This window comes from Chiloscyllium plagiosum, chromosome 27 (assembly GCF_004010195.1).
Source record: "Chiloscyllium plagiosum isolate BGI_BamShark_2017 chromosome 27, ASM401019v2, whole genome shotgun sequence".
NCBI lineage: Eukaryota > Metazoa > Chordata > Chondrichthyes > Orectolobiformes > Hemiscylliidae > Chiloscyllium > Chiloscyllium plagiosum.
In genome coordinates, this window is record NC_057736.1 from 41550487 (window position 1) to 41566942 (window position 16456).

Genomic DNA, 16456 nt, shown 5'->3' on the forward strand with positions numbered 1-16456 from the left:
TTTGTCGTAGGTTTGACTGTAAATGGGGAATGAAAATTTAAAGCCCGGTATTCACCAAATGACTTGAGATTTGCAAGAAATGATTTAGTCAGTATTCGCCACTTCACAGGTTTATATGCCAACCTGGCAATTTCCCTTCCTGCCTTTCAGAGAACTGTTGAACGATAGTTCATTGTTTTAAAAAAAATCAAATTGCCATTTCACGGACATCTGCTTTATAATTAAAAGCAAAAGCAGTACTTGGAACAATACACTTATTGATCAATGATTTATTAAGCTCTTATTCATTTTCCAAGAAACGTTGCTTTGATTCTAAATGTGGGAGCATTTGTTCTGAAACCTTTAAGCTTGCTGTGTTTTGAAAAGTCTCATTATTGCATAGATCTGTAGGGGTTGTTTTGTTTGGGGAGATGGATTTTGTGAGCATTACTCATTGGTTTCTAGTTGCTTGTCTTGTGCCTGAAGTATTGGGTGTGCTGCTTTGTGACTCATACGTTTACATGTTTTACGCTGCTTTGTGTCAAATTGATACAAGTCTTACTATACAGCTGGCATAATATTGTTATGTGGTCAATGTATGTTGTCTTTTTCCATTAAAAATACTGTCCAGCCATAACTGTCTGCTTTATTTTTCCTTCCCTTCCCTCGTGCAGGGATTGCCGTGTGTCAGAAAACACAGTTTGTTTGATTCAAAAGCTGTTGCTTCTGGACCCTCAGCAAAGGCTGACAGCCACTGAAGTGCTGGATTCACTGAGCTCCATCATAGCTACATGGTGAGTTTGCTATGTTGTACATACAAAATTATCTTGTTTATGACCCTACCCTAAATCATTCATCTCTTAACACAGCTATAGATTTCTTACCTTCCTCTCGACACACTTCACTTCAAATCCATATTGTCAGAGGTTCTGTCTTTGAGGTCCTGTCTAGCTTGCCTGTATCACTGTGATTTGACTGCATGCTTGCAATCAATCAGGAAAAGATTTGCAATCAGGCTGATCCCTTTTAAAGCCTCATGTCTTTTTTTTCCCCTCATCAAATGCCACTCGGAGCCTTTGTCACCTGGAACTGTAAATTTTGTTGAGTCATTTCATAAAAGAATTGACTACTTAAACTTGCACAGCTAACTGTAACTTACAAATTTCAGGGTGTTGCAAAAGCATGAGTAGAAAAGTGTACATTCAGCACATTCGGATGAAAAATAGTTTTGGATTGAACAATTTTGACAATATTTTTGAAGCAGTGCAAATGATGCATGACTTTACTATTAAATAGTGGTTTCTTACAAGCTGTCGAGAATGTAGTGCTGGAAAATCAGAGGTCAGGCAGCATCGGAGGAGCAGGAGATTTGACGTTTCGGGCAAAGCCGTTCATCAGGTATTATGCCCGAAACGTTGATTCTCCTCCTCTGATGCTGCCAGACCTGCTGTGCTTTTCCAGCACTGCACTCTCTACTCTGATCTCCAGTATCTGCAGTCCTCACTTTCTCTTCATGAGATTCAAATCCCAACCAAGTACCTGAGCGTTAAACTCAAGGCTGACACTTCAGTACAGAGGGAGTGCTGCACTGTTGCGGATACCATTCTTCTGCTGGGACTCTAAACTGAAACCACATCCGCCTGCGTGAGTGGATGCAAAAATATCCCATGTCGTTTTGTTAAAGAAGAGCGGAGTGTTGTCCCTGTGTCCTGGTCAACATCACAAAAACAGATTATCTGGTCATTATCGCATTGCTGTTTCTGGGAGTTTGCTGTGTGCAAATTAACAGCCACACTTGCAACATTATAATAATGGCTACACTTCAAAACTTACTACTTCGGCTGTGAAGTATCTTCAGACCTCTAGTGCATGTGGAAAGTGCTATACGAATGCAAGTCTTTATCTCTTGAGTACAACCATCTTTTGAAATCTCAATTACATTACTTCCCTTCTTGCCATGCTGATTAATTTCCTGGAAGATATCTCATTGCCCTGTGAATCCATCAATAGTACCTTATTGAGTAAATCTCCTTTATGACTTCCAAAAGGGAATCTCTTCATTTCTTTCTCCCCACCCCAGCTTCCTAGGTTTAAGCCTAGTTCCCTGGCTGAAAATGTTGCTTTGCATCAGATTTCTACTAATGGAATTGCTGTTTCTAAGTGCTTGCTATTGTATTAAAATGCAAGTTGTAACATTATTCATCAACTGTTTAGATGAAGTGCAACAGCAGATTTTTCTGATACACTGCTTCTATATCCTCTTGTAGGCAATCTCTTTCGTCACTTCATGGCCCTTTGCAGGTGGTGCCAGATATTGATGACCAAGTCAACAATCCAGAAATCCTACAGGAGGTAAGAACTCCTAGGCCTGAGTTGCTGTGCCTGATATATTGTACCTTTAAGTTTGCTAACAGTAGGAATAAAATAAGTCCGCCTGAATCAAGTTACTCGAGTGTATTAAGTTTATTTCTGTAACCAGGAATTAATCAGTCTGGATTGGAACTATTTGCACATAGCATGAGTCCAAACTTGCAAGTAAGCAATTTTCTGATATACTTCTTCATGACCCAGAAGATGTTTAAGCCTGAACTTGTAATTTTTTTTTTGTCATTTTGTCATTGAACCTGTAAAATTTGCTCTTTGGCTTCATGACAGTTTTGAATATTTCTTAAAATTCACCACCTGTTTCATTTGCCTTTAACCCCTTATGTTTCTGCTGTTAATTTGGCAGCTAGTGCTTGGTTTAAGTTGCAACGAATCCAGATATTTGGACATGGACTCAACTAGGGTGTGCACCTGGATTAATCTGGGCAGTTGACCATGCAGTATGTCCTTGCTTTTGGTACTGAGACAAGATCACTTCAATCAATCAATCAAGCTGGTTGCTGACATTGCTTCCTGTCTTTGAAGGCTGGTACCTTATCCACTGGCAACTCATTAAAACTAGTATTCTTTGTGTTCTTTTTAATTCTTAGTGAGTAGCAACTCCCAAGTGATGAGTGTCCTCATTTGCCCATGAGGGGCATCATAGCCAAGTGGATTCTATTCCCTTTTAATAACTGCACACACTTGGAATAAAGTGACACTGAATAGTGATCAGGCACGGAATGCCCTTCTCCATAGATAAATGTGAGCTTCCCAACTGCTGTTTCATCTGAACTTCAGAAAAGACTGCCACCTGAGCCATTCTGTTCTATTGATTCAGTGCCATATTTGTCCACTGGCTGACTTCTCAGTGAGAGATGCTTTTGATTATATGACAGAATAAACTACTAGAGCATTCATTGACTGGGAAAGAGTGAGGACCAGAAGTATCAACATTTTAATCCTTTGAATATGTTCCACTCACTTGTGACTGTTCTGTACCTCAACTTCATTTTCATTCCTGTCTGTCCCCTCACGTGTCAGTCTCTGCTTTGAAAGTTTCATGATGTGGAGGTGCTGATGTTGAACTGCAGTGGACAAAGTTAAAAATCACATCACGCTAGGTCATAGTCCAACGGGTTTATTTGGAAGTACAAGCTTTCGTTGCAGTACTCCTTCCATCAGGTAACTAGTGGTGCAGGATCATAAGATACAGAATTTATAGCAGAAGATCATGGTGTCGTGCAACTGATACGATATATTGAACAAACCTAGGTTGCTGTTAAGTCTTTCATCTTTTATCTTTGCAAGTGTTGATGCTTTAGATGTAAGCCCCAGGCTTCTTTCAAGTCATTTTGCTGAGATAACTTGAGGTTTTGTTTAAAAAAAAAGTGATGTCTCAGTGCATTAAAGGTGTGAGGTTAGAGTCTGTCTGTATCCCAACCTTGACTCCGACTGGTTCTGTTTCCAAAGTAGGATTTTATGAAATGTCACATGGATTGACTCCCTGCAGATTGTGTACTTTTTGAATAAAATAGAATCCATCTACAAATACAATTCTGCAATAGACTATAAACTTGTGTGTATGGATGCATGTGAGGGAGAGAGTATTTGTGTGTGCGTATTTACATATTAATGAATCGATACCTGCAATACATTCTAAAAGATGAAAGACTTAACAGCAATCTAGGTTTGTTCAATATATCCTGTCAATTGCATGACACTATGATCTTTTGGTGTAAATTCTGTTTCTTGTGATCCTGCCCCACTACTTAATGATGAAGGAGCACCGCTCCGAAAGCTAGTATTTCCAAATAAACCTGTTGGACCATAACCTGGTGTTATGATTTTTTTAACTTTGAAACTTTCAAAACTTGTCAGCCTCCATATCCATTTGGGAAAAGTGTTCCAAATTTCGACTACCTTTTGTGTGAAAGAGTTGAGAACAAGAGGGCACAAATTTAATGAAATTATCAAAAGAAGCAAAAGTAAGATGAGATGAAGCTTTTTCATGCTGTATGTGGTTGAAGTCTGGAATGTACTGCCTGAGAGAATAGTAGAGGCAGATACAATTGTTGCATTCAAAGGGAAAATCAACTGTTTAGAAAAGGAACAAAATATGTCATTATAGGCAGTAGGCAGGAGAATGGAATTAAATAATATCCTTGTTTTAGAGATTTGGTGCAGATATGATGTGCTGAATGGACTCCTTTTGCACCATAACAATTCTGTGATACAGAGTACTTCCTGATTTCTAACCTTAATAGCCTAGCACAAATTATTTTTTAAAATATTGTAGCTCTTTTTCTTTGGAAACCTCCCTCACCAAGTGGAAAGACTTCCCTGTGTTGACTCAGTACTTTAATGTTAAACACTGCGATTACATCATCCCTCAATCTTGTAAACTCGAGGAAATGCAAGTCAGGTTTATATGTTTGACGTGCGTTCAATTTAATCCTTTAAGTTCTGAGATTGTTCCAGTGTACCTGCATTGTAACTCTTCCTTGGTCATGTTTTTTCTCCCCCCACACAGCGTCAGCAAAGCTGAATGTCTCAGTGGCTTGAAGACAAATTGCTTCCTCACTCTAAACCCCTTGAGTTAGAGACCAATATTCCAATTGCCTTTGTGATTGTGCATTAGATTTTAGTAATATGTTGACATTTACTTAAATGCCTGTGCTCATCCATGGCTGTAGGCTCTTTCCATTAGAATTTATTCTGAGTTGTGTTTTAGATACAAAGTGAGTAACCTCTCACTTCCCTACAACGTGTCTTGCCTGTCAGTGTTGTTCCTTCATTTTACCTTTCCACTGCCAATTGCACTATTTGCTGTGCCTCCTAATTTATTGCCATCTGTAAACTTAGATTTACAACTTGCAGGCTTTTTTAAAATCTAATCAATTATACATAGAATACAAAAAAATTAAAGCCTTCATCCAGATCCTTAGAGGAAAGAGGATAAGTTAGTCATCCTTGAAGTCTATGACTGGATATTGAGCTGTGATTATTTTGGAAAAGAACAAAATAAAACAGACGCAGGAAATAAAAGCAGCAAAAAAGCCGCAAGTGCTAGAGGACTTCACAGAAGAATCATCATACTCAAAATGTTAACTCTCTTTCTCTGTCTCTCTATGGATGCTGCTGGACAGCTGCGTTCTCCAGCATTTTTTGTTTTTGTTGTACGTTTGAATTTTGATTCTCATTCAAGATTTCCTCCTGGTTTCACAGTAATGCTGTGCAGTCATCACTGATCCCAGAGTCAGCAAAGTGTTGGAATTAGTGATTCTTCAGTGTTGAAGGGCTGTGTAACCAATCATTGATTTAATTGGCTTTTTCAGTTGTTAATATTATCAAATTAAATGCTAGAGACCAGCTGTCAGCCACGTCCATCTTGATTTTTGTTGCTGTTTTTCAATAATTGTCTTCACAGCAAGCAGAGGTTTCTGAAATGGAAACATTTTTCCACTGCTGCTGGGACAGTACAATTGATGCAGAGTGAAGTGTGTGATCTTGTGATGTGCTGTGTTTTAGTTACATACATTATAATTTGGTATTTGAATGGGATCACATGTTGAGCAATAAGAGGTTGAGCTGTGTGTTCTAACCATTCCTTCAGTTGCACTTTAAGGAACATTGGAAGGCAGTTGACTGATGAATGGACCATTGCCAGCAATCATGCATTTTTAAAATTACAGTTAAATTTTCTTCATTTGTGGTGTCTGAGGTTAAATCCAGCAAAGCATTGCAGTTAAAAGCCACCTGTCTCTGATTGAAAGAAGATTCTAATGTATAAGAAATATTGGCAGTCTCTTTACAAATGCAGGACTAGACAAATTCATTTGCTTTTAATGTATACTTGTGTTGAGAGACTGCAGAGTCTTCTGTGGGAAAGGGCCACACACCATCAACTTATTAGGATGGAGGTACATTGGGACAGTGCAAGGTTGTTACTGTAAGTATAGGAGTTTGCTCTGCGTCAAGCTGCTGTACCTAACGAGGGACTGATTAAATACCACAAATGGAAAAAAGTATATTATTCCCTAGAATTAATTTACTGTGCTGAACAGAAATTTCACCAAAACCACATGCAAGTTCAGATACCAGCTCCTAACTGCTTTCTAAACAGTTACTGACTTGACACATTCAAACTCAAGATTTAATATGTTGTCATTAAAGTCACTTCTTAAAATGCACTTTTTGAGGAAGATCATGGTAGGTCTTTTTATTATATCCAACTGAACAATGTAAGCACACAGCATTACATTTAGAAGATTTAGTTCCAAATGTAGGTTGCACAAAGAATTACCAGGTACCAGGGTGAAGTATGATTGGCTAAATGCTTACTACTACTCTCAGCAACTGATGCCGAAAGACAGGAGTAGGTCATTCAACTATTGATCCTGCTTGAATACAATCATGGCTGACAGGGGTGTGAAATTCTGAAGATTCACAGCCCTCTGAATGAATGTAAATTCTTCTCATTGCCATCCTAAATGGAAACTCCCTCTTATCTTTAAATTTGTACTCCCTGCTACTAGTCTTCCTCACCAATGTTTAATCCTTTTCGATATTTTGTAGATTTCAATGAGATCGCCTGTCAGTCTTTGAAACACTGATGAATCTGGGTCCTGTTTGTCCAATCTCCCCTTCATTGGACAGTCCCGCTATATTGGGATCAAATCTGGTGAATCTAACAGTGCCACAGTTTTCCATCCTCAGATGTATTTACACCACAACACTAAATGTGCTGGGCGTGGGGTGGCAGATGAGAAGTTTGATGCAGTTGGGAACCTTACATTTTTCTAATGACTTGACTCCCAGCTCTTTATAGTGATGGTGTGTGGAGAGGAAAAGGCTACACATTTTTAAAAAAAAATCTTGCTTTCCTTCTCAGGCAAAAGTCACAGAAGAGTCCTCACAATATGAATTTGAAAACTACATGCGGCAGCAGTTGATGCTGGCTGAGGGAAACACTATGCACGAGGTGAAGAGTTTTGCACACAAGCGACAGTTCAGCAACATCCCGCCAGTGCGACGCCTGGGCCACGATGCTCAGCCCATAAATCCCCTCGATGCGGCAATCCTTGCTCAGCGTTACTTGCGGAAATGACAGCTGGAAACAGCATCTGAAGCTCCACAAGCCAAGTTCACAGCACAGTAATACTCATCATGCCACGTAGTACCAATCCTGAGCAATACAGTATTCTGTGACCGATATGTAGCATTGGACGGAGTCTCTTCGAAAGGAAAACTGTTATTTTAAGAGGCAAAATAAGACGGCTTTTTTTATATACCCATATAAAGAAAGGACAGTATTGCAACATCATCTGGGGCCGTAGTAGATGTTTAGTTTTTACTTTATATAATCTACCTCTTTCTTCATTTAACCAAGACATTCTCAGAATTATAGATTGAGAGACTGAGCTAAGTTTTGTTTTGTCCTATGTTGTGATTCTGAAAAGGACTTGTACTGCAAGAGATTTTAAGAGCATTAAGAATTGGGTGTGTTCATTCGCTGTGGAATCCCTTTTGCCTGCATTACCCGCTGAATAGTAGACTAAAATGTAGCTTGTTGGGTTTTCTTTTTCCCTTCCTCATCCCCTTTTTGTGAAAGATTTTCGAGCAGAATTCAGTGTGGTACAAAATGCCCAACAAAGGAAATTGTGAAGGAAAGAAAATCAATGTGATCCGTAGATATGTTGCTTTTATTGTACTTAACAGCAAAGATCACTTTAATTGGCCTTTCCCATCTTTTTCTAGTCATTTTTATTTTGGAATTTGAAAGCTGTTAGCTTGGAGGTTGGATTTTTAAAAACTCATGACATACTTCAGCAGTTGTTCAGCAGAGCTACTGGAATTTGTCAAGTTCACTGAGCTGCAGAAACTGTTAGAACACTAAAGAGCAGTTGAGTGTGTCATTTTCTTTTATTTTACAAGCTCAGGGAGAATATTCAGCGTTGCCACCAGGATTTCACTAAAGTATTGAACAAGAGAGATTCCCACACAACTATTCATGGTGCTTCAGTGCCCAGTAGTGGTTTTGCCCTTTCATACATCACTTTTGAGTCAATGGAGACTTTGAATTTATAGAAGACTGGTGGCAGCAGGCATCTTGCTTGTGGTGGGAGTGATTTTGAAATGAATTAGTCATCTCCCAATCAAATGACCTGACAGAATTGTAGTTTGGTTTGGTAGCAGTGGGCCTGGTGACAACGTGACATTGTTGTGTTTCTGAGCATTCAGTGAGTCCCTTCAGTTTAGGTTTCACTGCATTAAGTGCACAGGATTTGTAATTGTAAAACATTCATCACCTGCAGAATTGGTTAACTGGACAATTATGAGGCAAATCTTTCTTTTATTGTAACCATTGCACAGATTTTGTGCTACTGCATGGACCATTTGTGTCATGTCTGCCTCTTCCCACTTGCCTTTTCTCTGGGCGTGCATTTTACTTTGTCTGTAAGTAACAATGGACTTTTTGATTTACTGTTTTAGAAGTGGCCATCACATTACACAATAATGGTCATGCTCAGCCAATCCTCTATCTTACCATTTATTGGGGAATGATCCATTTATTGCTTGCCACCTCATCCAGTCAGTCTGGCTCAGGTATAAAACTTGTACCTTTTGGGGATCTGTGAATACATCAGGTCTGCTTTTATGATGGGCCAGTACAATCTGATCTTTTCAGATCTGTTCTAGTTTGCTGTCAGTCCCAGAAGAGTCACCAGTGAAGAACATATATGGACCCTTTAATAAGGGCAATAGATCTCAACCTACTCTGCATTTTCATTTTCCCATCACTCTGTAAAATGGCAACAGAGACTACTTAATCTTATTCCAACCATCCAAAGATTGAGGTTCAGATGCTTGCCTCCTGATTGACAGACCATACTCCTGGTTCTGATGATCCTTTTTCAAGGCTGGGTCTTGGGAGTGTCATTTAACTGTAGCACAAATTACTTATGCCAGCCAAATGTTGCCTAAGTGACTTTGGAGTTATGTTGGGTTTTTTTTTTAAACCCCTATTTTAATGAGGGGAGGGTGTGTACAATGATTCCAGGGCGGTCTGCAGTAACATGGAGCTTGGTGTACGTTTTGTTTTGTGGTGGCTTTCAACTTCTTTGAGTTTTCTCAATGTTGAGAATTTTAGTTAGTATTAAAACCAGTGATAAATGCCTGTCTTGCCCAAATTTGTTGAACCTGTGAAAATATACAAGGACTCAAGTCGATTTATTTCAAATTTAACAATTGAGGGAAGGTTTGGTCTCTTGTGTGACAGGTGGTTAAACAAGGAAACCTCTACCATTCAGGGATGATCTCAAGTGATCTCTGGCCAGTGTCAACTTGTAGATTGTTTTTGTTGGGAGGGGAGAGAAATGCTGTGATGCGGTCAAGGGTTATATTTATTAAATACAATGTTCCTCAAAGCTTTATATTGTGTGATTGGGTAAACAAATTGAATGCCTGGGGTAGGGTGAAGTTTGGTCTTATGTTGATGATTTCCAACATTCTGCAGATCTTTGGGTCCTTGTGGAAGTGGGTTTTCTGGTGCTAGTGTGTATATTGTTGGGGCATCTGATTGCCTGTCCATTATCATGCAGCAAGCGGACTCGTATGTACAGAGGTGAAGTCCTGAAACTGTTCTGCAAATGTTTGCTTATATTAATGAGACAGGTTTTCATGGAAGTCGCACTGTCCATTCAGTGCTTCACTAAAGTGAGTTTGAAGAGCCCCTGATTCCACCATTGGGGACAACTTGGGTAAGTGAATGTGTCCCATTTTGAGTGTGGTATTTTAATCAATTTCAGTGGAACACAAAGTAGCAGTTTATGATGAGACTCCAATATGAATGCAGTAAAGCATAGAAGGTCTTAAAAATGCATAAGTAAATAATTTTTGAACGGCCTTTAAAGGCCAAGGTAGCTTTTAATGGTGCGACAGGAGGGTTGTTGAAGAAATAGTCCCCATTTCAGTGACCAGCTTGAATTGGATCTGAAGATATTGTGATGCTGGTAGAGTGATGCACACGTTGAGGTCTCGACTCATGAACTTGTTGATCTTTAATATATTCTTGTTGGAAGTTGGCATTTTGGAATCAGAGGCTGTATTTTTTACTGACTCTTAACCACAGTGCTTAGGATCCATGAAAATTAGTTTTTTTGGGGGGTACTTATCAGCACTGTGGAATTCACCTTCCTGTGTTAGATGTTATTAATGGTAAGGTAACTATGATTTTGCCACTGAGGGCATATCAGTGCTGTAGAGGATGAAGGGTTTCACCAAAGACCCTGCTGTGCTGCTATTGGGTCTTGGCTCGTGCTTTTCCAAAAAATAACTGCTTTGGGGAGTGCTGAGCCCAATGGAGAGATCAGCAGAGGAGTGGCCCCATCACTTGTTACATCGTAGACTGTTTCTTCAACTCCTCATTCACTGAGTTCTCTGAGCCTTACTCCAGTCTGGCTGCTCCAGTTACTTTTTTTTGTAATACAATAAATTGTATATAATTCCTGATAACCTTAATTCAGTGGAAAGGCAAAGTATTACAATTTGTCACAATTAGAAGCTGTGGCTTTTTACTTCATCCTGGGAAATCTTTTTATTGAGCATTTTTTTTTGTTTCCCTCGAATTATGTCTTTATGGTAAAAGTGATTATCTAATCAGACTGGAATAATGCAGCAGCCCATGCATGTCGATGATTTGTGTGCTTTGAGCTGCCTCTGGGTGTACCAATTGAAGTACGTTGTATGAGATGTCAGTAGAAAGGAATTGTGATCATTGTATACAAATTTGTATAAATAAAGATGACATATTTTTGTACTTCATTTAAAATCTACTTGCATGTCAGCAATAAATTTCATACTGTAGAGATGTTCATTTTGATTTGTGGTTGAATGGGTTCATATCAAGTTACCTGTTGTCAGTCTCCAATGGAATCATGTAAAGTTGATCTCAGTGTCACAGAGACCATTATGTCCAAGGATGGCCACAACTCCTGTGGTGATTGGGCTCAAGGTTAAAGAGTGCTGCTCCTTTCGAATAAGATATGTCATTTCAAGTCATGAGTATCCTCAGCCATACTCCCAGGCCAGATGTAGCTGAAAGCTCCCTCTACTAAGTTTTCTTTGATCATGTTACACTGGTACAGCATGGATGCATTTTCAGTGCTTGAGCTACAGTAACAAGGTTTATTAAATCTGCGCTGTGTGTGTTCTCTCAGAAATGGGGACACCTCCATTTCTTAGAATTATTCTCTCTGGTCATTTATTGCGCTGTTTGAGACATTGCTGTCTGCAAATATATTGCTTTTCCTACAAAATGAATAAGTATTCATAGAATATTACAGTGAATATTTTCACATCCCTTTCTAATTAACTTAGCAATCTTAATTGGTAATATCTCCCCTTTTCCCAGTTAATTGTATTCATTTTTGGTTTATGTTGCATTGTTTAGAGATCTGTCACTGAATGGCAAGTGGGATGTCTTAAAGTTGTGATTATTTATTCTTTCGTGTAATGTAGGCATCACTAATGAGGCTAGTTGTTGTCTTCCCCATAATTGTCCCAAAACTGAGTTGGTTGCTCAGCTATTTCAGAGAGTAATAAAGAGTCAACCACATTTCCTTGGGTTAGAGTCTCATGTAGGCCAGACCAAGGATGGCAGATTTCCTTCCCTGAAGGACATTTGTGAACCAGATGGGTTTTTACAAAAATTCATAATTAATAAGAAATTGTCAGTTTTATATTCCAAATTAATTTATCAATTTAAACTTCACCACTTGCTGTGGTGGAAATTCCACCGACACGTTTGCAGTCCTTATTCGAGGCATACGACAGTATTGTCACACTGCTACAGCTGTATCAGCTCAGAGAGGGAACCAACCTAACTAAGTCTATCTGAGACTCTGTTCCACTCCCGACTTTCTATGGATTATTTTTCAAAAAAAGAACCCGAGTGTACCTTGTTTAGTGTTTATTCATATATGTGAAAAAAATAATACGTTTAACGACTGTGTTGTTCTCTGCTATTCTATTCAATATCTGATTCTCTCCAGGTTAATGGCTTTTTAAGTTCTAGTTCATGCTACGCAGATCATGAATGCTGTGCTGTCAAAATATGATGTGCTGCTCATTAAGGCTGATAATATCCACATTCCTGCAGCGACAGCCTTTCTGTATATCTCGTGATTATTAGTCTGCTTCGTATTGCTGTGCTGTGTTCTGCTTTTTACTCCCTTTTGTTGAGGTGGTTCACTGTAGCACTCTATTTTTGCTCTGAAATGTAAGGCGTTGTTTTGAAGACTCACTTCAGACAATTGAGTGTAAAGTCTGGGCTGTTGCTGCAGCTGAGGTGCATGGAGATGCAAAGTTTGACTCATGTCTATATTTTCAAGTGGCCCAGCATATTATTGTGGAGAACAGTCGGGCAATTCTTCCAAATGTCTTAGTTCCTTTAATGTTTGCTGTAAAGCTGATGTAATGCTTCCATTAAGTTCGAATTTAGTTATCATTTATTTTCATTGCACTAACTTCATTCTCACTGCCTTTTCGATTACTACCTGTGGCTGCAAAGTTAAAAATCACACAACACCAGGTTATAGTCCAACAGGTTTATTTGGAAGCACGTGCTTTCGGAGTGTTGCTCCTTCATCAGGTGCCAATCACCTGATGAAGGAGCAGCGCACCAAAAGCTAGTGCTTCCATATAAACCTGTTGGACCATAACCTGGTGTTGTGTGGTTTTTAAAATTTTTATAAACCCCAGTCCAGCACCATCTCTAAATTGTGGCTGCAAAGGCAGCTTTGGATGTAGCTACAGGCATGGATGCGCCCTCTAGGGACAACGTGCTATTATGACACAATAGATTATTTAATGATGTGCACTGCAAACTGTAATTAACAATGAAAGCATAAACTGATATCCAGCTCAACAATTAATCATGAAAATAGTGTAGATATTCCAGTTAATATTTTCATATTCCTTTCCTATTAGCTTACCAACTTTATTTGGCAGTGTATATCTCACCCAGATAAGTTCACTGCCCCTGCTAAGTTGTATTCCTTTTTGATTCATGTGTTGGTCTCAAAAATCACCAGCCCCGCACTGTCAAAATCAGTGGCTGTGCTTGATGAAGGATGTGAGAGAAAACATTTGGAGAAGAGAGCTGCTATGGGTCATTTTAGAATGTGCTATCAAGTATAGCTCCTTCCTGCGTCTTGACCCCAAAGCATCAACCATGATTGTATTGATTAGCTGAACAGGCTCATGCTGCTCTATTATCTGTGTTCACATTCCTTGTGTTCTTGAGGGATGAATGAGAGCTATTTGTCTAAAATGTACACAATGGCATTTCTTTTAAAGTTTGCTCTTGGAGTATAGATGTGGCACCATTCAGCCATCTCTCTGTTATAGTCTTTGAAGGTTTTGTTCTTGGGGTTATTTGCTTGCCTGATGGTTGGGTGTGAGTAGTCCTCCTGAATGCTACACCATGTCAAGCCTCCAACACTACCAGTAGAACTTTGAATTTAAAAAAAAGCTGCCATTGCGTGTGTGTGAGACTTTCGGCAAGGGGTGAGGTTGAGAAGGCAGGAACCTCCAACCGGCATGGGAAATGAGCCCACCCCTGTTGTCATCACTCTGCGTCGCAAACCAACTTAGCTGGACTGAAATGCTGTCAATCACAGAATGTTACGATGTAGAAGTTGACGATTGTTTGTATTTGCACTGACTGCACATTTTAGATTAGATTAGATTAGATTACTTACAGCGTGGAAACAGGCCCTTCAGCCCAACAAGTCCACACCGACCCGCCGAAGCGCAACCCACCCAGACCCATTCCCCTAGATTTACCCCTTCACCTAACACTACGGACAATTTAGCATGGCCTATTTACCTAAGCTGCACATTTTTGGATTGTGGGAGGAAACCGGAGCACCCGTCTGCCCTTTCTCTGCAACCCTGCACATTCTTTCTAAATAATCACTGCCTCAATTGAACCCGCTCCATCACACTTTTAGGCAGTACATTTCAGGCTCTAAATACTCACTGGGATTAGGTTCTCAATTTGTTTACCAGCAGGATCTATTTCTCTCTAGCCACTCTGTCTAGACCCTTCATGATAATAAAAAGGTCTCTCAAATCGCCTTGGCTTTCTCCATCACCAGGCAGAGCAGTTCCACCCTCTCCATTTTTTCCTGATAACTGAAGTGTCTCATCCCTGGAAAACCATTCTCATAAACCTGTTCTGGATTCTCCCCAGTGCATTTACATGCTTCCTGTTTGCGGGTGTCTGTGTAGTTAGCACTGCTGCCTCAAAGCACCAGGCTGTGCAAACTCCACACGCGTTCTCCCTGTGTCTTTGTGGGTTTCCACTGAGTTCTCTGGTTTCAACCCACACTTCAAAGATGTGCAAGTTAGATGGATTAGCTATGGTAAATGCAGGGTCACAGGGATAGAGTAGAGGGGGGGGCGGGGGGGGGGAGATGTGTGGGTGAGATGACCTTTGAAGGGTCAGTGTGATTCAATGGGCTGAATGGAGTCCAGAACAGTACTCAGGCTGAGGTCTAATCAGTATTTTGTGTATAAGTTTGTAGTGACTTGCCTGCACTTGAATTTTATTGCCCTATGAAATTTTCATCTCACGGGTTCTGGGTACAGTCCATTTCAGCATCACTGTATTGTGTGACCAGAGCACACACGACTTTGTCTCTCGCTTTGCTGAAAGGGAGGTTGTGGGGCATTGCTATAATGTGTTACCTACCCTTTGAGGAGCGGCCCACCCACCTTTGCCTCATTCTACATAAAGTGGAGAATCATCATCTGCATCAAGTTCATCCACAAGTTACTTTAGACTGAACTGTTAGTTAGATTTTTATCTATGAATGCAAGAGGTTAATCACTGTACAGTAGGTTGGACAGTAACATTTGGGATGAATTGTCCTCTTCAGCTGCGTGTACAGTGTATTTAAATGATAAGATAGTAAGTACTTGCCCCATATCTGATGAGTGATCAGAGATTCCTGTTTGCAATAATTCAGGAAGCCTGACTGGAAAGGAAATCTTTGTTATTGTTGTTAAAATAAAAACTCAATTTTTGAGTTCAAATCTATTAACCGTAACCAGTAGTCACCCATGCAGCCAATTAGACGTCTACATGCAGAGCCTATTTTGGGTGATGAAAACCAGGAAGAGGTGAGATCAAAATTGAGTTGGAGGGGGAGATAAAGCACTCTATCCCCCACTGTGCACACTTCTCACTAAAAGCATCAAGAGTATTGATGGATACCATGCTACCTCTCTGAGGACACTCAGGCACAAAGATAGCCAGGGTGACCCCCACAGTAGTTATAACCATCTCCTGGCCTGTTGCTTGGAGCTGCTTGGCCATGCCCATTGAGGAGATCCTCTGATCTACCCATACCCCTCTGCACCAGATGCCCAAAGGTCAGGAGTGGGTGGGGCTGAATGGCAACAAAAAACTTTATTAAGTAACAGAAAAGGGGGTGCAACTACCCACAACCAATATAAGTATAATCCACAGCCTCCACAGTGCTGCAAGCTTAAACAGTTAAACAATGGTGGATATTTCTGCATATAATGCAGAAGATGCAGGATCAGTTCATTCCAAAAAGGAAGAAAGACCCTAGGAGGAGGCATAGGTGGCCGTGGCTGACAAGGGAAGTTAAGAAACATATAAAGTTAAAAGAGAAAAAGTATAACATAGCAAAGATAAGTGGGAAAACGGAGGACTGGGAAGCTTTTAAAGAACACCAGGATTACTAAGAAGGAAATACGCAGAGAAAAAATGAGGTACAAAGGTAAACTGGCCAAAAATATTAAAGAGGATAGTAAAAGCTTTTTTAGGTATGTGAAAGGGAAAAAAATGGTTAAGACTAAAATTGGGTCCTTGAAGACAGAAACAGGGGAATATATTACAGGGAACAAAGAAATGGCAGAAGAATTGAATTGGTACTTCAGATCTGTGTTCACTGGGGAAGACACAAGCAATCTCCCTGAGGTAACAGTGGCTGAAGGACCTGAACTGAAGGGAATTTATATTTGCCAGGAAGTGGTGTTGGAGAGACTGTTAGGTCTGAAGGCTGATAAGTCCCCG

General features: G+C 39.9%; 1 protein-coding gene across 2 annotated transcripts in view; it reads left to right on the forward strand.

The window, feature by feature from the left end:
- Positions 1-11211, forward strand: part of stk40 (serine/threonine kinase 40) — a 78604-nt gene extending 67393 nt beyond the window's left edge. For both annotated transcript variants that reach the window (XM_043717907.1, XM_043717909.1), the window contains exons 9-11: positions 654-773; positions 2247-2331; positions 7238-11211. In XM_043717907.1, coding sequence (XP_043573842.1) covers positions 654-773; positions 2247-2331; positions 7238-7453 — 421 coding nt within the window. In that variant the 3' untranslated portion in view covers positions 7454-11211. The remainder of the gene's footprint in view (positions 1-653; positions 774-2246; positions 2332-7237) is intronic.
- Positions 11212-16456: the final 5245 nt, after the last annotated feature.